This window comes from Saimiri boliviensis, chromosome 11 (assembly GCF_048565385.1).
Source record: "Saimiri boliviensis isolate mSaiBol1 chromosome 11, mSaiBol1.pri, whole genome shotgun sequence".
NCBI lineage: Eukaryota > Metazoa > Chordata > Mammalia > Primates > Cebidae > Saimiri > Saimiri boliviensis.
The window spans coordinates 83,120,164-83,142,644 of NC_133459.1; the positions used below are offsets into that span (position 1 = coordinate 83,120,164).

The window sequence follows — 22,481 nt, forward strand, 5'->3', positions numbered from 1 at the left end:
TGCCATGTGCTTGAGAAAACTGGACGTCTGTTTGTGCATGGCCTGTTCCTCCATATTTGCCCCTAGAGTGTGATAATCCCTGGAATGCATAAGCTCTCATGACCCCTTCAAATTTCCTTCAAAGTGGTGAGAGACTTCAGAGGCAGCAGCCATGTGTCTCTCTGAGGCTTCAGTCCTTATATCGCTAATCTCTGAGCTCAGTCTCCTGGGTTCAGAAATCAGGGATAACTCCTTAATCTCTAATCTCTTAGGCCAACTCCTTAGGGCTGGAACCGAGCCCAGTCATCATCTGTGGACAATTCTCCCACTCATGATTGGCAGGAAGGTGCCATCCGTTTTACTTTTTAACATTATTTAGTCAGGATAAGGATGATAGAATTCAAGGGGTGAATGATGAGACCTTACATTTGGGAGCAACTTGGAGGTCCCTGGCTCCACCGACTGCCAGACCCCTTTCCTACCTTCTTGGCCAGGGTGGTCCAGGCCTCTGCCACTGATGGAATTGGTGCCCACTCTGCCTCCTTCCAACAGCTCATACTCCAGAAGCGTTAGCCACTCTTCTGACTATTAACTTCACATCCGTCTCCTTATAGCTTTCAGTAACTGTTTAGGTTTTCCTTCTAGCATTCCTCAGAATGAATTTAATCCTCTTTCCTATTGCCATATTTAAGACCTCTAAATTACGGGCTCCTTCCCCACGTGCACTCTCAACCTTTTATTTCTAGGATAAGCACAGCAGCTACAATTATTCCTCACATGATCTGTCTTCAGGACTTTCATTTCCCTGGTTGCTTGCTTCCAAATACACCTCAGTCTGTTAAGGTCACTCTAAAAATGAGATATTGATAGGGTAACAGAACCCTCCATGTCTTCCCTAAGTGCCAACTGCAGCGTGTCTATCAGTTCTGTAGGATCCTGAAGTGGACTGTTTACAAATCCATCCTCCCTACTGAACCATGAGCACACACTTTCATGGTCTCTTGGTCCCCACACCCCCAACCCCACTACCCACAAGCCGAACTCAAGTACAGACATAAATTTCAGAATCCAAGAGATAACACAGTATAGAAGAATTGAGCCTTAACTTTCTTGGTATTACCAGCTCCCAGCACAAAACCTAGGAGCCAGCAGGCACTCAATAACTGTACAGCCAATCAACCAGTACATTTGTTTAATGTAGGTAGGGTAAGCTTGCATGTAGTTTCTTAGCAGTATGTCAATGTTTATGGTTAACTGCAATCTCATGGTCTATTTCATATGACCTTCTATAAGGAGAATCTGTTAGTTCTACTTGTAGAGGTGACTTTCCTGAATGTAAATTTAGGAACTGACATTTGTGCAACAAACCCTTTCCAAATTGGGTGGGCTTAAAACAATAACAATTTGTAATTGTGACAATCTTGTTGGTTGACAAAGTTCAGCTGGAAGGTTACTCATGCGGTCACTCATCCAGGTGGGAGCTTGGCTGGGGCTGGAACATTCCAAATGACTCCTTATCCTCTGGGGTCTCTCTCCTTGTGGCTTTTCATCACTCAGTATTCTACCCTGAGCTTCTTTGCAGCCAAGGGGCTGGCTTCTAAGAGGGAGTGTCATAAGAGGACAAGCCTCAATGAACAGGTACCTATTAAGCCTTTGACTGTTCCAAACTTACTAATGCCTTGTTGGTCAAAACAAGTTACATGATCAAGCCCAGCATCAAGGTGGATGGGAACTACACAAAGCCATGGACACTGGGAGGTGGTTCACCGGGGACTGCCAATGTCACAGTCTACCACATTTATCCTTATTAGATGTCATTGTTACACTTTTGAGAGGGAAGGTTTTTGCTCAGATCTCTACAAAAATTCAAATTTTTCAGGCTATGGGCTCAAATTTTTCAGGATGGCAATGACAATGATATATCATTTATTATCTACAGTATCCTAGGTTGTTCTTTGCATGTTTAAAATTTATGTAAAAATCCCAAGGACAGAATTATTGCTCCCACTGGAGAGAGAAGAAAAGTGAGATTCACAGAGCCTCTTAAGTTTCTTAATGTCAATCTTAGCTGAAGGCAAGATTTCAAGCCTAGGTCTCTTTAATTCCAAGGCATTTGCTTTTTCCACTGTACCATTCTGGCTCTGAGTCTACTTTTGACTCAAAGAAACATATAATTCCCTGAAAAAAAAAGTTTTTAAAATTTTAATAAGGAATTCCAGTAGTCAGAAAATGCAAAATAACTTTTCTTTCTCTCGAGTCCTTTAAATGTCTAAATTTCATTTTGTTTCAGGGCATTTTGGTTTCTTTTGCTTTATAAAGCGAATTCTCCTGAATAGTGAAGGAGCCCTAAAATGCTGATCATACAGTAGGGCTGGGATGTTTAAATATCAGAATGAAGGTTCTGATAAGACTTCATATACATAGCTATAAGGCAGGATTCCCATACAAAAAACATTGAGTTTGAACTTGAAGTGAGTCTTAACTCCATCTATACTGTCTGGATTGCCAGTGTAATTGGCCTCCAAGTAGAGAACTATGCTTTTTTCTTTATCTACCCTGGTAAATTATTAAAGGGCTCTTCTGCCCAGGGGGAGATCATTAACTACCCGGGAGGCCTAGCAGGTGCAGCAAGGTGAACCAGGGCAGCTGTGGTTGGGATGGCAGGACAGAGCTTCCTCAGGCATCTTCTACTACTCGGCCAGAATGAGGAAAAGACCACCCTGGGCAGGGCTGCAGGAACTGGGCTGGTGGGCACGAATAGAGGCAAAGACAGGATGGAGAAAGAGGGACTCCCTATCCAGCCTGCAAGCAGACTTTCAACTCTTTATGTCACTTGACTGTGGTGTGCCATGTGCATCTGCCTTTACCCACATTCCCTCCTTCCTCTTGGGGAGTGAAACCACTGTGTGACAGCTCTTTACTGAGGAAGTGGAGGCAAGGATGAGTCCCAGATTGGTGAATGGAGAAACATTTGTGCAGATGACACAGGAGAGCAGGGGGAGGGAGCAGGAGTGATAGAACCTCAGCTAAACCCATCATCAACCCAATGTCTTCATGACCCACAGGAGGTGACGTGGAAGGTTACATGACAAGGCCAAGCCCACTGACTTCCTTAGCACCAGACATGGCACTAGATGGCACTAGAACCCACACCTCCCACCCCAGGCAGGGCTTTTTCTTTGGCACTGGTGCTGTTGCCAATCTCAGTAGCTTTCATGAGCCTACTGGGCAGACAGTTGAAAGCACTTTTCTCTATGGCTTTACATCTTGGTCTTTAGGCCAATAACCCACAGCCTAGTTAGTTTTACTTCCTTACCACCCTTCACTTGTTTCTTCTGGAAAGTGGTGCAGCTATTGGAGGATTTACTTGACTGTGAATTTGCTCTTTCAGCTTTTCAACCCATAGACTGGGCCCCAGCTACACCCTTTCACTCCTTCCCTGCTCAAAGATCATGGAAGAATTCCTGAGGTAACATGTTCATCTTAGGTGAGAGTTGTTCTCTACAATTCACCCCTGTGATAAACTCAGCCTAGAGCAGCCTCTTGTTTGCTCTACACACACACACACACACACAGTCATGCATGCATGCACATACAAGAAACACAGAAAGCACCTTTAAAAAAATTAGTGGATGATACTTTCCCTTTGTGGATGGTCGCATCTCATGCCAATCACGGGTTTAAACTTGGTGAGGAAAGAGATGGACAGGGATAGAAGCTGGGGAGAAAGATTTGTAATGATTTAAACTTACTGAATAGCTATGTGCCTATCCACTCTAAAAATAGTGCCTGGGTTCAAAGCCTCTGTGCCTCAGGAGGTCACCAACTATGGGAGAGGACGATGAAAACAAATCATTTTAATCAGGAAGAATTTGAGGTGTGGGAGGTTACACAGCCCAGGCCAGAGGCGGAACTGGCACCCACATCTGCCACCCCTGGGACAGGGCTCATTCCTCAACCTTGGAGCTGTTGTCAGGTATGAAGACTGTACTGGGCACATATGTTGAAAGCAATGTTTTTCTAGAGAGTTTAGGAGGGAGAGAAGCACGCACAATTCCCTATGGAGTCCTGACCACAGAGCCTCTTCTACTAGGAACAGACAGAGGAGGTGACACGTGAGCTGAGTCTGGGAGGAGAAGCTCACAAGGGCTTGTGTCAAGCATTCCAGGCAGAGGAGTCAGCCTGGGCAAAACCAAGGCGGCGCTCTTGGTAGGCCTGGGCCTCTGGCTAGTGGTTTCCTTCGACCCATACACCGCACATGGAACCCACAGAAAGCAGCATCTGCCCTCACGTTCTTCCCGGTGGGGGGCCTCCCAAGGACATTATGCCTCAGGTTCTTATTGTCTGAGGTCACTGAGCCTCCTGAAAGTATTTCAGGAATGTGGAGGCCTGACTCACTCTCTTCCTTGAGTTCACAGTCTGAAGTTCATAAAACCTCTTCCCCCTTTAGTCATTCTTATTCAAACATCGGCCCACATGCTTCACAGATGGAGCTGGCAGGAGAAATCTTGGGATGCATTTTTTGCTCAGGATGTGAAAGTAGATGAGAAGTTCAGGAGATCCAAGAGCAATCATTCATGGAGAGCTGGGCTCCTGTGGCAGGGGCTAGCTAAACACAGAGACTAGCTGGCTCGCTCAGAGAGCAGAGACCACTGGCAAAAGGGAAAAGCCATGAAAGTATCCTCTCTGTGTCTCAGTTTCCTCATCTGTAAACAGAGACAATAACCATACCTTCTTCAGAGAATTGGATGAGGAGTGAGTTTATCCACATAAAGTAGTTAGACTTATTTACTAAAATAGTTATTTACTAAAGTAGTCAGTATTTACTGACACATAATAAGTGCTCAGTAAATACTAGTTTATTGTTCATATGATTGCTCATTGTTGGCAAAGAGTGAGTTGTCTAAACACTAAGTGGTGAGGGGGAGATGAAGTCTTCCTGGAATAGGACTGCTTGGAATAAACGTGAAAGGAAAATGTCCAGTGCCCTGTGTGAGTTGTCCAGATGGGAGGCCTTCAGACACCGCACACACACAGCAGGAGGGGCAGCTTAGGAGAGAAGCCCCAGTGGCACATCTGGCCTGATGCCAAAGTTTCAATTAATGTACTTCTTCCGGTTGGAAAGTTATAAAAATGTCCAGGGAATTAACAAAGGGGATGCAGGAGAGACATTTGGAGTATGGGCTGGGCATTCAAATAGCCCAGCATGGGGTTTCAAATTGGTGTTATTCACCTTCTTTCTCCTGCTGCCGTATAGGCAATGAAATTCTCGGTAAGGCAGGCCATAGACAGAGCAGATGTTCAGTTTTCCTCCTTTCTGACTGCAGCTCACTTTAGAGGATTGAAAATGCCAGGAGACTTGTAGCCTACTCTCCCCCTGCTCATACTGCACCTTGCCTCAGAGCTGGTTTTGAGATCTGTCCTAATGGACATTATCCATTGCCTCGATTCATGGGTATGAGTCTAAGCAATCTTAACCACTGCTGGGATTCCATCTGGATAAGGAAAAACTTTCTCTCCCTTTCAGAACTCTATGGAGAAACCCTAACTTGCCTAAGCAAGACTCTGGGGACCACCAGAAAGATCCAGAGAAGTAAAGCACCCAGCCCGATGGAGCCTCCAGAATGCATTTCAAGGGACAGTGCTTTAGTTCTTCCCTTGACCTCAGTCCCACTCAATCCCATCCCTTGTCCCTATTCTCCAACTGAAAAGGCTGAGTAGCTGCTTCTGTGTATGTCTGTTATTGCAGTGACCACAAAGTGAGAATCTTACATGAATTTGAAAGCCCTTAAAAAAGAGAGTAAAAATAGTCCTAGTAGAAGAGATGGTTCAGGAGTTTCACGGAAGGGAATTAGAAGCCATTACTGACTCAAAGAAAAAGATTACTGAATCCATAAGAGAAGATAACATCGGCCCTACTTTCAGAACAATGAGCAGATATAAATGGCATTACACTCTCACTTCAAGAAAAGTAACTGGAGAGTTAAGATGAGGTGATACTTGAAAGAAGGAAAGTTTATTAGATTCCTTACTATTAATCATTAAGATTCCTCAATTTTTTATTGACCAGCCTTTTTTTTCCTGATGACAAAATACATGCTTATGGTAAATAATTCAAACAGTAAAGAAGAGAATGAGGTGAAAAGTAAAATTCCTTTTCTCCACTCCACATCCTCCTTCCCACACCTCTCTGAATACCACTTCTCTGCAGAAACCACTATTAATAGTTTCTTCTCCATCTTTCTAGAATTGCCTATGTATATTTCAACCTCCTCTTACAATCCTGTCTTTCCTACTTACCCACAAGAGGCCTTCTACCTCACGATCTTGCATCATGACACCGCCTTTGTCTGGGAAGCTCTTCTCTTTTCATGGCTCCTTCATGGCTATCACAACCTTCTTGGAATTGTCACCTACTCAGAGAGGTTTTCTGTGACCTCTCTATTTAAATAAACCCACCACCAGGACCACTCTCCACCCCAGCATTCTGTGCTTACCACCAGTGTCTGCCCAACCCTTAGCACAATATCTAGCACACAGTATTTGATCAATACATGATGGATGTGTGAGTGAGCACATTAAGTGCCTGTGCATGCACACATATGCATGTGTTCTCCCTGCAAAGTATAAAGGGGATGGTATTACTGAGAGAATTCTGTATATTGCTTTTATTTTTCACAACATATAACAAAAAATGATAATGATATTTCTTAAGCACTTATGTTCCAAGGACTATTCTAAGCATTTGAAATGTAGTTTTTCATTTAATTCTTACAACAGTTCTTTAAAGTGGTACTAATACTACCCGACTTTCCAGATAAGGAAACAAAGAAATGGAGACATGGGGAAGTTAAAACACACTTTGCAAGTGGTAGAGCCAATGCATAAATTTACACTAATCTTAAAGTGGCTGTTTAGCCTTAATTCACATATTAAAATATTCTGTGGCCAAATATACACAACATAAAATTTATCTTTTTAACCATTTTTAAGTGTACAGCTTAGTGGCATCGAATATATTCACACTGTTATGCAACCATCGCCACCGTCCAGCTTCAGAATGTTTTCATCATCCCAAACTGAAACTCAGCACCCATTAAACATTAATTCCCATGCTCCCCTCCCTCCAGCCCCTGGTAACCACCATCTTATTTCCTGTCTCCATAAATTTGAGTGCTGTAGGTCCCTCACAGCAGTGGAATAATATAGTATTTGTACTTTTGTGATTGGTGATTGGTTTGTTACACTTAGCATAATGTCTTCCTTATTAATTTCTAATGAATAATTTTATTGAGTAAAATATTTGAGCACATAATACAAAATTCAAAAGGCACAGAAAAAAAGCAAGTTCTCCTCCTACCTCCATCTCTAGGTACTCCAGGGGCAACCACTCTTCCTCGTGTCCTTCCAAAGATGTTCTATGCACATACAATCACATTATTTTGTATGAGTCATACATGTATAATATGTATAACATATGACTCATACAAATAATAGCATACTATACATACTGTTCTGGTTTCTTGCATTTCCCATTTAACTCTATCTTGGAGATAGTTACATGTACACAGACCTGCCTCTTAGTAAACATAATTTACATAAATATATCCAGCTGTACACTTACAGTATATTCACTTTCTGTATGCATGTTTCAACAAAAACATAATTTACAGTTCAAAACATAAATTATGCTTTTATTGAAATATACATACAGAAAGTGAATATATTATACAGCTGGATACATTTTCACAAACTGAACACACCCCTATAACTAGGACCCTGAGGAAGAAACATTACCAGCAGTACTAGTTTCCAAAAAGTCTCTCTTTTTTTGAGACAGAGTCTTGCTCTGTCGCCACGTGCCAGGCTGGAGTGCAGTGGCGTGATCCCAGCTCACTGCAACATCGGCCTCCCAGGTTCAAACAATTCTCCTGCCTCAGTCTCCCAAGTAGCTGGGAGTACAGGCATGCGCCACCAAACCCAGCTAATTTTTGTATTTTAGTAGAGATGGGGTTTCACCATGTTGGCCAGGATGGTCTCGATTTCTTGACCTTGTGATCCACCCACCTCGGCCTCCCAAAGTGCTGGGATTACTGGCGTGAGCCACTGCGCCCGGCCAAGTCTCTCTCATTCTTTATTCCAGACATGACTCACCATCACCAACGGTAACTACTTTCCTGACTTAACAGATTAAATTAGTTTTTCCTGTTCCTGTAGTTATGTTGTGTTGTTGTGGTTTGTTTTTATGTTTGTTTTTGTTTTTTAGAGACAGGATTTTGCTCTGTTGCCCAGGCTGGAGTACAGTGGCACAATCATAGCTCATTGTAACCTCCAACTCCTGGGATTCCTGGGCTTAAGTGGTCCTCTTGCCCTGGCCTCCCAAAGTGCTGGCATTACAGGTGTGAGCCACTGCACCCAGTCCTGTTCATGTCGTTTTTATGAAAATAATCTTGCTACATACACTCTTGTATCTAGTATATTTCACTCACCCTCATGCCTGTGAGATCCACCCAGGTCATTGACCTTCCATTGATCCTTAACAACATCTTGGGATAAGTGAAGGCCCTTGCTGCTGTGGACAAGCCCAGCTGGCCTGAGGTCTTACATGTCATACCCACCTTCTCTCAATCTTGCCCTCACAACCTTTCAATTTCTTTAAACTGTTTTCTAAATGCCTTAAAGAGTCCACATGTAGCCAAAATTCACCTCCAGATGTATTTAAAACCAGCAGCCCCATGCTGAGGTTTGTGTAGAACACGCGTCCCCAAACTGCGGCCCCCTGAGGCCATTTATCCAGCCCCCCGCTGCACTTCAGGAAGGGGAACCTCTTTCACTGGTGGTCAGTGAGAGGAGCACAGTATGTGGCAGCCCTCCAACAGTCTGAGGGACAGTGAACTGGCCCCCTGTGTAAAAAGTTTGGGGATGTCTGGTGTAGAAAGTTATATCAGAGTGAGGAGGGGAAAGGAGCACAGCCTTCCATTCTGATCAGCATCTCTGCGGCCACAGCTCAATAAGACATGCTTTTTGAGGCCTCATCCACTCAGCCCAGAACTGAAATCTCAAATTCCCTAAACATGAGGAATCATGACAAAGCATTGGTTTGCATTCCCTTGGCAAATGTTACTTTAAAAGTAGAGTCAAAACTACTTCCAAGTCAAGAGCAAAGCAGCTTTAACCAATATCAGCAAAGAAAAAAGATGTGGCTAATGTATTCCATCTGTTTGTTTGCTTTCTTATGCCCTAAGACTCAGGAGAAAATATCAGTTTGGGAAAGAAGTCATAACACATGGGGCAGGAACAAAATACCAACAGAGCGAAGTTGGACACATTGTCCAACCTAGTGGCCTGCTTATGAATTTGAAATCCCAGACCTTCACGTGGGTCCCTAAAGTCACCCCATCCCTAGCCTGGCACAGACAGGAATACCTATTTCCAGATATGAGCTGTTACATAGCAGAACCAATCTGTACATCCGTGTGGGGGCCAATCATCAGTGCTCTGATTGGTTCATCAGGCAACAGGCAGGGCTGCATTCCTGTGGTTCACTCTTCCAGAAGGGCCTTTCCCAAACACCACATGCTGCCTGTACTGGGTCCAGCAGGAGAGTGGGGAGGCAAAGGATGTGTCTCATGGCACCACAGGCTCTGTTTTACCAGAAATATATTGTTCTTTCACCCACTGCATCCATACCCACAACCTGAGCCTTCTCCTCCTCCTGTGGACCCTAAAAGACCTCTTCTCTACTTACCTGCCAACCTGTAACAGGTAATTATGATGGCTACCAGACAGCCCTTCAAATTGGTTTCATTCAGTTATTCAGTTCTTCTAGCAGCAAAAAGTTAGGGAAAACCAAGATAATTTAAAAAAAGAAAAATCATCCCCTGGCTTTCACCACTCTTGTGGCAGGCAAAAAAACGTAGAAAGAATAAGCATAGGAAAGAAAAGAGCTTGTGGGGCAAGTTGAAAACAAACCTTACCAAGTCCAGAAAGAATTTTTCACTTAAATGCTTTATAACAATTTTCTCTAATGGAGTAGTAGAGTGCTAAATAAGGCATGTTACTTTTTAGTGACTTTTCAATATGGCATCTATTAAAAGGTGTTTTATATCCACTGCAGTCAAGAGGAGAGGGTGCAGGGGAGACCACATCCTCTCCCAGCAAGGCAGGGATAGAGCATGTGTCATGGCCAGAGCCAACTCTCAGTCCCTGTCACCAGGGGCTGCTGTTTCTCTGGTCCAGGAACCTGTGGAGGCTACTCCTGGATAACTACACACTGTTCGGCTGTATTACATGCAATTATATCACATTCCTTCCTGGAAACTTCTCCAAAAAGAGAGCAGAGATGAGAAATACTCATAGAGAAGGCTTTCACTGGGGCACACAGCTGAACTGGCAGGAATCTGAAGAGGGCAAAGCAATGGAATGCTAACCTCAAATGAGTGAACAGGAGATAAGCAAACATCAGCTGACAGAGCAAACACCCAGGAAATACGACCTGCCTACCCTGGGAAGAGCTAGAGTTCTTGAATTAGTCTTTAAATGGAGGGAGGTTCTTCCTGATTCTCGAGTTTTGAAACCAAGACTGAGCAAAAGCTGTCTTCATTCCTGAAAGAACCGTTTAGAGTGCAAAGATTTTGAGAGCTCGTTTGAGCCTGAGGATCAGCCTGTTGTGAACAGAAGTTCCAAGAGTCAACAGTAGCTGGCAGCAGATAACCTCTCCAGGCTGGAGGATGGCAGAACCCAAGGATGGCTAGTACAGAAGGCATCTGAGAGATGGCCCAAGGCTGTGCTTTGCTTTTCAGATGAGGAAACCTAGGTTCAGAAAGGGCTAAGTTCACATAGCTTGTTAATGGCAGAGCTGAGAGCAGAGCCACGTTGAGCCAAGTAGAAAGGGGAAAAGTTATGGTCTTTGAAAGTCATTAGTAATTCTATCATTAGACACACAATTAATATCATTTGCCAACTAGTCATGCTAATGTCTTATATGTGAGAAGCAATGTCTATTGCAATAGTGAGGTGACTGGTACCATAACCATTTATGCCAGATGTATTTTTTCAAGTTTAAGACTGTAATATATATATATATATATATATATATATATATATAGAGAGAGAGAGAGAGAGAGAGAGAGAGTTGATTTACACATATATTTCCCATCTAAACACACACCTTGACCATTTTGCCAGGAAAATAACCAGACGACTTCCATTGAGGTATACAAAGAACGATGACAAAGTTATGTGGCTTGCAGTTTAAAAAAAAAGCTTAAAAAATTGTTTGGGTTCCCCCCCACCACACACCCTGCCTTTTCACTCTTTATAAATTTTTAAAGAGTGGCTTGAGTCACAATGAGGGTGGAGAAAAAGCAGAAGCAAAGACAGAAGCCCATTCAGTCAGGACTACATATGCCCTTGCAGGTGAGGGACATTGGGCCCAATTGTGGAGTCTCCAGGCTGGAGCAGGGAGGGAAGGCATGCCCAGGAAAAGCGTGGGTGAGCTGGGATAGTTTCTATGCTTATTACTGAAGACGCATGGGGGAGCTTAGAGAAACTAGAATGCCCTATTGAGGGAGGATGCAGACTTTTTCCCTCATTGTTTCTTAATGTAGGTTAGAACACTGATGGTCTAGAACACTGAAAAAGACCTTTTGTATTCTACTCAAGATAGATGAATGACAGTACAGTCACAGCCAGTTGGGGCAAGAAGGACCTTAGAAGTCACCTAGTCTGACATTTTCATTTTCAGTTCAGAAAATGGGGGCACAGATAGGTCCAGCAACTTCATTAAGGTGGGTATAAGCTCTCAGAGTGTGTTTTGCCAACCTCTCGTGGGTATACTGGGGTTGGGGGGTGGGATGCACAGGCAGCATTCCAACAGGGCTGTAGATCTTTGAAAATGCAAGCCAAAATGCACAGTTGTGTGCAGAGTGCTTCCCTGACAGATTTCATAAATTACCTTGAAAACTAAAATGTTAAAATTATAATAATTATCCAGTCTTCAAACAATATTCATTCGGAGTGTAAGCACTTTAAACATGGTTCTCCTAAAGCTGCTGAAGCATGGGAAGGCTAGCCTGCTGCTGGCCACATGGAGTGGGAGGACATAGGAGCCTGAAGCTGAGAGGCCACAGTCCTGCACCTGGTATATCACCAACTTCATCTCATTAACTGTGCATCCTCATTGTTTGGCGTGGATGACCTGCAGTTCCCTTGACAACTAGAGTCTGTGCTTTTCTGTATCGTCCAGTGTGATGACAACTGTCTACACAACCAAGTCTGGCCAGCACTGAACATACTCAGCTTCCCCAAAGTGCTACAAGTCTCAAGGCTCAAACTGCAGGCCAATCTTGGCAGTGTTGTCCTCTGGTCAGGCCAGAACACCTTTGTGAACATTTTTAGACCATTTGCTGAATGAGCCCAAATTCTTGGCACATAATTGGGACTGCTGCATCACTCAAGAACCATTTATTAAGCACTTACTGCGTACAGTGCTCAATACCTGCCATCTTGTTTCCCTCTTAACAACAATGATGCACAGTAGGGGTTTTCATTTCCTACTTCAGAGAAGAGGAAAGGTCTGTGATGGCCCAGTAACTTGCCCAAGGCCACTGGGTGGCAGAACAGAATTAAACCCTCTACTTTTTGACTCTAACACCCCTGCCTCGTTCCTTAGGGCCCAGGCACACCTAGCAGGCTGAGAGGCATTCAGGCACTGGTGTTCCGAATTTTAAGTTGTCAAGAGCCCTCTCAATACCATTACTTGTTTGGAGGTTCATTTTCTCAAACTTCATGTTTCTCATGCATACATATGACTTCCTTCTATTTCCCTGCAAATTTCCACCAAATAAAACCATACGCATTTCCATAGCAACATCTGAAACACAAACACGGTGTAATCTTTATCCACTGCAGTACACAGCTTGCAAGGTTGTTTTGTTTTGTTGTTTTGTTTTAAATACAAAGGAGCTGCATATGTATACAGTTGACCTGGATCCCATGGCAACAAATAGACATAAACGGGTTCTTTTCCTTTCCTTAAATCTTTCTATTCTTTTTTCTTCTTTGTAAATTAATAGTTTAGAACATCAAAAACTGGGTTGCACCACTTGCAATTAACTGGGGCCCTAATTCGGTGACTGCTGCGCCGCCAGTCCGGCGCGGGCCTCCTGGGAGACAATGGCCACGACCCGAGGCGCGAGCGCCAACCCCAGCCGGGGAGTCTCGCCGCTGGCTCTTGACGCACACAGAGACCTGGGGGCCATGACCTGGCATTGTGTAACCCGAGAGTCGCTCGGGTCAGGTCCCCGCCGGAGGATGGGCGCGACCCGTCCCTTAGGACCGACCGCAAGAGGCTGCGGGGTCAGTGGGTGCCCCTCTCCGCTCAGCCACTCCAGCGCGAGTACCGGGGAAGTTCCACCCCTGCGGTCGCTGTAGGCCTCCTCCTCATGCCCGCGGGGCTGGGTGGCGTCGCCGCCCCAGGTTACTCTCCCGGCCACCTCCGAGGTGGTATTGCTGTCAGACACATTTTACAAATGAAACTCTCCAGCCTCAGGAAGGCCAGCACCTGGCCCACGCCCACAGGCTAGGGAGAGTGCAGGCATTTGAATCTAGCACTTTAAAAATTTTGTTTCACTCTACTGCCCGTGGCTCCTCGCCTCTAGGGCACTGTATAATTATCTGTGCCCAGGATCACTTACCTGAAACCCGGTGTTATGCTTCCTTCCAGGGCAGTGCCTGGGTGCAGCTTCAGGAAGGGCCGGCTTCAGAGGCATTCCCTTCCCTGGCTGATGCAGGAAGGCGGGTTTGTCTGTCCGTGGTCCTTGGTTCTCCCCTCTGATTCTCCCTCCTCCCAGAATCCCAGCTATTTTTTATTTTATTTTATTTTGAGACGGAGTTTCTTTCTTGTTGTTCAGGCTGGAGTGCAATGGCGCGATCTCGGCTTACTGCAACTTTCACCTCCCAGGTTCAAGCAATTCTCCTACCTCAGTCTCCTGAGTACCTGTGATTGCAGGCAGGTGGCCTCACGCCGGGCTAATTTTGTATTTTTAGTAGCGACCAGGAGGGGGAGGGGTTTCTTTACGTTGGTCAGGTTGGTCTGGAACTCCAGACCACAGGTGATCTGCCTGCCTTGGCCTCCCAAAGTGCTGGTATTATAGGCATGAGCCACCTCACATGGCCCTAGAGCCCCAGTTTTGAAAGGCTTCATATATCCTGACAAATGGAGATGCACTGACATGAAGAAATTCTCAAGCAACTAGGCAATTGGGATTGTGCAGGGGCTTGCCCTTTATCTCATAGTAAAAGGTCCAGCCCTCACTAGCTGAAGGTGAGAAGGAATTTCACTAGGGAAATGTCATTCTTTGTTTCACTGTCATGAATCCAGTAAAATTTATTATTACCAGAAATGCTCCTTGGCTGCCTCCTCGCTTAATCTGTGCTGAGGTATCCGATGGCCCACTGAAGTGGCAAATAGGGTTGGACAGCCAAGTGGTGATAAGAAAGCCTACCATTTCTGGAATACTCACTCAGTGTCAGGTGCTCTGAGCAGCTCTCTATAACACTATCTCAACTATCTCATAAACCCCAAAGGTAGAATTATTATATTATTATTATATAATCATAATATTAACATTAATATACTATTAATAATACTATTATTCTTGCTTACCACTTGAGGGATCCAAAGCTTGAAGAGGTCACCTAACCTGTCTAGATCCTGCTTCTGAATCTAGAGCCTGTACAGGAGTGATTTTCTCATAGAAGGGAAAGGAGGCTCCTCAGTAGAAGAACAGAAGTAAGATTGTGCCAGGAAAGATCGCATTATTCCTGACTCTCAGGCCGACTTGAACAGCCGTAGGATAGGGAGTGGGAGAGGAGTGAAAACACCCTTACCTCTTTGTCCAAACCCAAAGTGAGACCCAAGTCTCAGTCAGGAAGACTCATTTAGTCAGTTTTTTCGAACTAAACTGGAAACGACCCAGTGAGGAAGGAAAATAAGCACAAAGTAAGTATGATCTGCCTTGGTCGCACAATTAAAATATGTATGCTGCCAAAGGTACATCACTCCTCTACCCACCCCTTCAGAGTGAAAAGGTCCCTATTTGCTGTGGAAGCCTACTGAAGTATTCCAATGGGGGAGCCCCTGCCCCTTCTGAAGGGACACTGAAAGAAACCTTATTCCTTAGAGTGCAATCACCCAAAGGGTTTATTCTAGAAATGCAGAGAGGCATTAGAGATGGTATGTGAATAAAAGCAGGACAGAGGATGCACGCCCAGATGCTGTCTTGGCCAGGTTGCAATTCGAATGATCTAATGTTTTCTGGCTGCTTCTTGCTTTTCTTTTCCAATTTGGTTTGGATATTTTCATTACTGTATTATTTCCCCTGTACAATTGCTGTTGTCTGTACACAATTAGGTCATTTCACGGTTGGGTGAGGACACACTTAAGAAGTGAGATGATCTACAGCTGGTAGCTGGCTCCCCCTTGGTATGTGTATTTAGATCCCCCTTCTTGTTGGTCCCAAAGACTCTACCTGTACTCAGGATCTGAAAGTTTTAATCTAAGTCATCTAACAGGTGGAAAGAACTACAACATCCCCTTGTAATGGTGGGTAAGAAACATAAGTTTCGGGTTGATTTGCTGATCAGTGGCTCCTTGGGCCTAACCCCATATTGTTATGCAATAAACAAAAAGAAAGGACTGTTTTCCAGTGGCTTGTGGCTTCTTGGTACATGGAAGTTCTGCTGAAATGGACCCTGGGCAAGGAAGAAGGAATGGGAAGTTATAGAGGGGAGGAAGGGTAACCTGCCTCCAGATATGAGTCCAGAATTGTACAAGCAAGTATAGAAACTGGGCTTTGAACAAGGACCGAAGAGTGAGGAAAAAGGGATACCAAACGAATGGAGGCTTATTTTGCAGATGAAAACTGATTATGGCCATATTCACAAAGTACCCTGCAACATCTCAATGGTGTAAAATCTCACTAATACATACTCCACTAATTCAGCCTTCTCAACTATCTGGAATATGTGGCCTTTTGGGTAAAGCCAGGGCTAAAATTCACTTTTGTGCTATCTCCAAAAATAAAGTTGGGTTAAACAAATAGAAAGGACAGGCTGCTATTAAAATCACTGGGGAAGCCCCTGACTCTTGAAGTTCATAATAAGACATGACCATACTCAGCTCATTAAATGCCCCATTATGGGCAGGACCATCTCTCTGGCTCAGCTTTCCTATTTGGTTCCTCTCATGGTACCTTAGGTCTGCATCTGTAACACTGACCTTTTTTCTCTTTTCTCTTTTTATCCAAATTATTTATTCATAATATATTCAATAGATATTGTGCTCCTATAACTCAAGCATGCACTAAATGCTGATGTTACAAGTAAATAAGGAATATTTGCTCTCAGGGAGCTCACAGTCTAATGCGGAAAACTGATGATAAAGTGTGAAGGACGTGGAGACCCAGATCCAAGCACAGAGTGATGCCTGAATGATGACGCAGCTAAGACTCAGAGAAACTGAAGACTTTATCCAAGTTCTCTTAGTTGGCTGATGACAGGGTTGGAACTGAAGAGATCAGTCAGGAACAAAAGCCTGGTCTGCTGCCACCACCTCCTTCTTGAGACTTACCAGACTCCCACATTTGGGGTCTTCTCCTTTTGTTCTTTCTATCCAGTTGCATATAGTTCATACTCACCCTTCTCCTGGCACTAACCTATTCCTACTTCAGCAGAATTCATATTTATTACTAAAGCCAGACATCTGCCCTATCTCCCTCTAAGGATTGATGTGCTGATAAATTGAGCCAAACTGATATAAAAGTGCTTTGAGAACTATACTGCAACACAAATCTAAGTTCCAAAACCATAATTGAATTAACATATTAATTTAATCAATGAATCAGTCAAGGTATTAATCATGAATCAATACTAGTTTCTGTGGGGAGTGAGGCATGTCTTCATATAGAGCATGGCCCCATCCCTAAAGAAATTTATGGACGGGTTGGTGGTAACAAGTTAAAGAGGAAAGAAAGGCATTTATTGAGGGCCTATCATGTAGTATGCACTGTGATATCTGCTTTTCTTATATTATCTAACAATAATCCTCACAATATTCTAGGAGGTAGCCATTATCTTCTTCAATATTTGAATAGAATGCCCTCCCCCAGTGCCTCTCTGTTCAAGCACAACATGGCATAATAGCTTAAAAGCCTTCAATCAGGGCTCAAACTGAATTCGTATGCAGGTATTGCCAATCACTCTCTGTATTCTCTGGAGAAATTGCTCAAATTTTCTGCATCTCAGTTGTAAAATCATGATGATAAGAATAGTACCAATTTTATGCTTTGTTGTAAGGATAAAGGTCACCATATATGTTGATGTATTTGCCACAATGGCTGGTCCAGAGTAAGCACTAGATAAAAGTTAAGATATTATTATTACTATCCAGCTCCAACTCGTTTTTATCTGCAAAATCTTCCCAGATCTCCTATTGAAATTAGTCTCTTTATTAGTCTCTTTTATCTCTCTATCATCACATCACTGTAGGCATGCTTCTCATCAAGTTTATATGTGCACCTGATTATTACTGCTTCGCACAGAAAAAATACTCAATAAACGTAGGCAGTTGGATGAATATCTCCCAGAATGATATTACATGCTCATAGAAGGTAGGAAGTATTGTGTTTCTAGCTATAAAGCAGACAAAATGCCTAGATGTTATAGATAAAATATACTTTCATATGCCTAGTCAACTATGATGTAAATTGGGGAAATCCCCAAGGGGACACATACACACATACACACGCAAACACACACACACAAGAGGGACTGGAATCCAGCATGGTAAACAGCCATTAAATCTATTGTTGCTCTGGGAAGTATTAATAAAGTAATAAATTATCTTACTAGCTTTGAGGCTCAGTTTAAAGGGCATTATGGAGAATAGGAGCCAAGGTTTAGTAGCTTCAAAAAATGGAGAGTTGGAACTGAGACCCCTGCATAAAAAAGTAATACTCACAAAGAAATATGTACTCAGTGAAAGGGTAGACTAGGAAAAAAAAGAAAAAAGGAAACCTGCTTATCTGCAATAAAGAAAAATAAGAATATATGTTGGTCTTGGCCTGGGCTCATAAGATGTTAAAATCATAGATACACCTCCCCAAACACAGGTTCAGGGTTGGGATTTCTACTACCTACAGGATCTTGGAAGCCTCAGTTGAAAAATTAGTTTAAATTGGCTTTGGGTTGATAGCATCCCAGGGTACCCGGCAGAGGCAGATCTCATCTAGAGAGACAGCCACTCAGGCCTCATAGGAGTATAACAAAGAAAGCCCCACTGAACATGAGATCACAGTATGAAATTACAAACCACACTAGGAAGCAAGCTATCAGCAGAAACCACGATGAACAGAATTAGACATTACATAACAGTTATTCTATATAAATTGTTTAAAATTTAAAAGAAATATGAATATGGAAAGGGGGGAAAAACATATAAGAAGACCAAGCAGAATAAAGAAAGAACCAAACAGTACTTACAGAAATAAAAATATACAATCATCATCAAAGTTAGAAACAGTAAATGAGTGAAAGCAGAGAAGATACAAGTAAAAAGAGAATTAGGGAACTGGAGGATAAATGTGAAGAAATTACTCAGAAAAGAGCGGGCGCACAAATAAATTGGAAACATGAGATGTTAAGGTGACAGGAAGAAAAAAATCTAAGGTGAAAAAGGCAATACATAGAGATAATCTTTCCAGAATTAAGGATAAGAAGCCAATTAGTTTGGTCTTTGAATGTAGAGCACCTGGCAAGTGCCTATTAGATGCCTAATAAATAAATGTTCTTTGAGTTGGATTGATACAAGTCCTCTAGCATTTGCTTGTCCTTTACTTCACATATTTATTTATTTTAAAAAATATTCACCAGAAATACAGCAGTGAACACAGCAAGTTCTTATCTTCTTTGAGTTTGTGCTCTGGACAAAAAGAACAAATAATAAACAAATTAAAATGAGATAACAAATTAACAAATTAAAATGAGATACTTTCAAATTATAAGAAGTGCTATGAAGGAAATAAAAGGGCTACTTAATAGTAATACTGGGAATAGGATTTCACTGAAGAAGTGAGACCTCAATGATAAGAAGTGAAGTGAAAGTATTCCAAGTGAAGATACAGCATGTACCAAGGCCTTGAGTGAGAAATCACTTGGCATTTTTGAGAAAAAGCCAATAGGTCTGGGTTCAGTGAGTGACATGGAGAGTTGTATAAGATGTGGTTTGCGAGGTAGGAAAAACAATAGGATTTAAAAAAAAAATTGAGAGCAACAGGAAGTTACTGGAGAGTTTCAGGCACAGGAGTGATATGCTCTGTCACCGTGGCTACTCTGTGGAAACAGAATATAGTGGGGGCAAGAATGAAGTTAGTGACTTCAGTTGTCCATGCAAGAAACAACAGCAGCTTGAGCTAGAGTGATAGCCATGAGTATGGAGAGAAGTGTACGAATTTAGATATGTGTTGAAAATAGAAACATTATATTTGAAGGAGACAACAGAAAAGGTAAAGAAAAGGGAAGAAGGAATCAAGTATGATGCCTGTGTTCTGGATTGAGCAGCTGGATGAATAGTAGTACCATTTTCCAAGATGAAGAAGAATAGAAGAGAAACACTTGGGTGGGGATGGGATGGGAACCTGAAATAGGAGTTCTGTTCTGGACATGTTAAGCTCAAGATGCCCATTAGATGTCCAAGTAGACAGGTGTATGTCAGAATATGAAAGATCTCAGGAAAATGACCCTAGACCAAGGAATGCTCATATTTTGAGACTTGTGTTTCCTTCAAGATCTACCTTGTGGCGTAGGCTTGTATAGGGGTATGTGTAGGGGACTGAGCACTTCCAGCTATAGATTCTTTGGGAAAAGGGTCAGTGTAGCTCTTGAGTTCAGAAAACACTGCCTGGCCCCCTGCCCAACTTAGAAGTGGAGCCTAGGTTCTTCCAGGCCTGCCTAACCCTAACACTTTTGGTAGCTGATGTAGTTTTAAGCCAATGTGCTTTCTGAGAGATGCCAAAAGAATGAGTACAGAAAATGATTTGGTGACAAACCCAGGCAGCTCTTGTGTGGGGAAGGGTGGAGGAGTCATCATGCAATCTGGCTCCCACCCATTCCCACCCACCAGCTGAGGGCATTGTATCCAAGACATCCAAGGGAGTAGAGTCAAGAAGATGATGCATCAGGAGGTACAAAGAATAAGGAGATCCCAGACGAGGTAACGACCAAAAAATGCCATAACCCATTACATAAGTGAAAGTGAAACCTGAGGAATAAATAAACAAAGGGTATCAGATTGATGTAAAAATACAAGAAGCTCACTCTGTGGTTGCTGACATACAGCATTGTGGAAACAAAATCATGTCCAAAATGACTATGGTTAAACTTGGAACCACATGACAGGAGTTTTAGGAAGTTCCAAGAGAATAAAAAATAACTTGAACAAAGTAGCATTCTTCCCTGGGCTTATGGCTTTGAGAAGGGACAAGCAACCCTCTGGAGAAAACACAATTCACAGGGCACCAAGTGGCTCAAGGGAGTTCATATGAAAGAAGGAAACTACTGGCTTTGGAATGAATTGGGAAGTTGTCTGACACCTGATATTAGTCAGGATTTGGCTCTCAAGTTTATTAGGTTACAGTAGGATAGTTGCTGTTGTTGTTTTCTCAGCTACATATATATATATATTCAGACTCACTGAAATTTCTCTCCTTTCATTGCTCAAGAAAACCAGAATGTGGCCGGGTGCAGTTGCTCACACCTGTAATCCCTCCTTTGGGAGGCCAACGCAGGTGGATCACTTGAGTCCAGGAGTTTGAGACCAGCCTGGCCAACATGATGAAACCCCATCTCTATTAAAAGTACAAAAAATTAGTAGTAGCAGTAGTAGTAGTCCCAGTTACCTGGAAGGCTGAGGCATGAGAATCTCTTGAACCTGGGAGCTGGAGGTTACAGTGAGCTGAGATCATGCCATTGCACTCCAGCCTGGGTGATGGAGTGAGAGTCTGTCTCAAAAACATAAAAACAAAAAAACCAAGAATGTTACTTTTTACTTGTACCTAATGATGCACTTTGCATTGGTCACTAGGAAACTCAGAACCAAATTTGTGGACTACCCTTAATTTAATAAGTACATAAAACTTTAGGTACCATGTATATTTTGTGTTAAAATCACTACTGGCTTTATCTTGTTTCAATACCCTTATTTTCCTCTTATCCCCATTTTCTTTTCCTAAAACATAGTATATTGGACATATTGTGTATTTTGGAACAAAGTAAAATACAAATAAATAAATAAATAGGCCGGGCGCGGTGGCTCAAGCCTGTAATCCCAGCACTTTGGGAGGCCGAGGCGGGTGGATCACGAGGTCAAGAGATCGAGGCCATCCTGGTCAACATGGTGAAACCCCGTCTCTACTAAAAATACAAAACATTAGCTGGGCATGGTGACGCATGCCTGTAATCCCAGCTACTCAGGAGGGTGAGGCAGGAGAACTGCCTGAACCCAGGAGGCGGAGGTTGTGGTGAGCCGAGATTGCGCCATTGCACTCCAGCCTGAGTAAGAAGAGCGAAACTCTGTCTCAAAAATAAATAAATAAATAAATAAATAAACTTTCTGCCCAAACAAGGCAGCATGCAAACCAGGAAACTGGTGGTAGCATGACATTTCAATGAACCAAAGAGGTTCTGATTACTGTCTGTAGACACTCACGTCACAATTATTAAGTTCATTAGACAGAGAGGAATCTGGATTCACCTGTGACAGGATGGCAAATTAAATATTCATGGATAAAAGGAGGAGGCATTCAAGGTAGGATGTGCAGAGCCAATAAAAACAATCAGATGTGTAATTCTAACTTCTGTATGGGTTGATTTCCATGTGGGCCAGGGAAACCTTCCAGGACAAGTTCCTTTGGACTGCCTTGGTGGTTAGCTCTTACAGAAAGTCAGCTGTATCCTGGGCATGGCTGGTCCATTAGCTTTTATTCATGGGGAATAGTCAAAATCTTGTCTAGATGAATGGGTTAAAAACCTCTGATCTCTGGAAAGATTACTTTGCCTACTTTCTGATCATTTATTTATATTTTAGTATCTTCATTACTTTTTTCTTTTTAAAATTACAAAAATAGTTTTAAAAAATTAAAACTATAGCAGTAATACAAAGGCAGTAAAAATTCAAATAATATCAAAGTACATAAAATATAAAATCAAGCTTCCCTTTCTTTCCCTCTCTTCTCTCATTCCATTGCTCCTTCTCCCATGAGGACATGAGTAAGCACTGGTAGCTGTTCAGTAAGAATCCCTCTGGATCTTTCCTATACACATTCAGACATATTTACATATACACACATATCACAAAAAGTCTATGTATAGCTTTGTTTTTTAAAAAAGAATTTCTCTGCTCACATTATTCTGTAACATCCTTTTTACAACTGATATATTGGGGA

At 42.8% G+C, this 22,481-nt stretch overlaps 1 protein-coding gene across 3 annotated transcripts in view; it reads right to left on the reverse strand.

Annotated features, from left to right (window-relative positions):
• ZNHIT6 (zinc finger HIT-type containing 6) overlaps window positions 1-22,481 on the reverse strand; it is a 120,092-nt gene that overhangs the window by 14,449 nt on the left and 83,162 nt on the right. Inside the window, exons 10-11 of one of the 3 annotated variants that reach the window (XM_074381113.1) lie at window positions 20,937-21,038; window positions 1,021-18,961 (exon numbers count right to left, since the gene is read on the reverse strand). The exons of 1 other annotated variant lie outside the window; for it this stretch is intronic. In XM_074381113.1, the coding sequence (XP_074237214.1) occupies window positions 20,983-21,038 (56 nt within the window). In that variant the 3' untranslated portion in view covers window positions 1,021-18,961; window positions 20,937-20,982. Of the gene's footprint in view, window positions 1-1,020; window positions 21,039-22,481 lie in introns of those variants that run through there. One more of the 3 variants, XM_074381112.1, reaches the window with a different exon arrangement.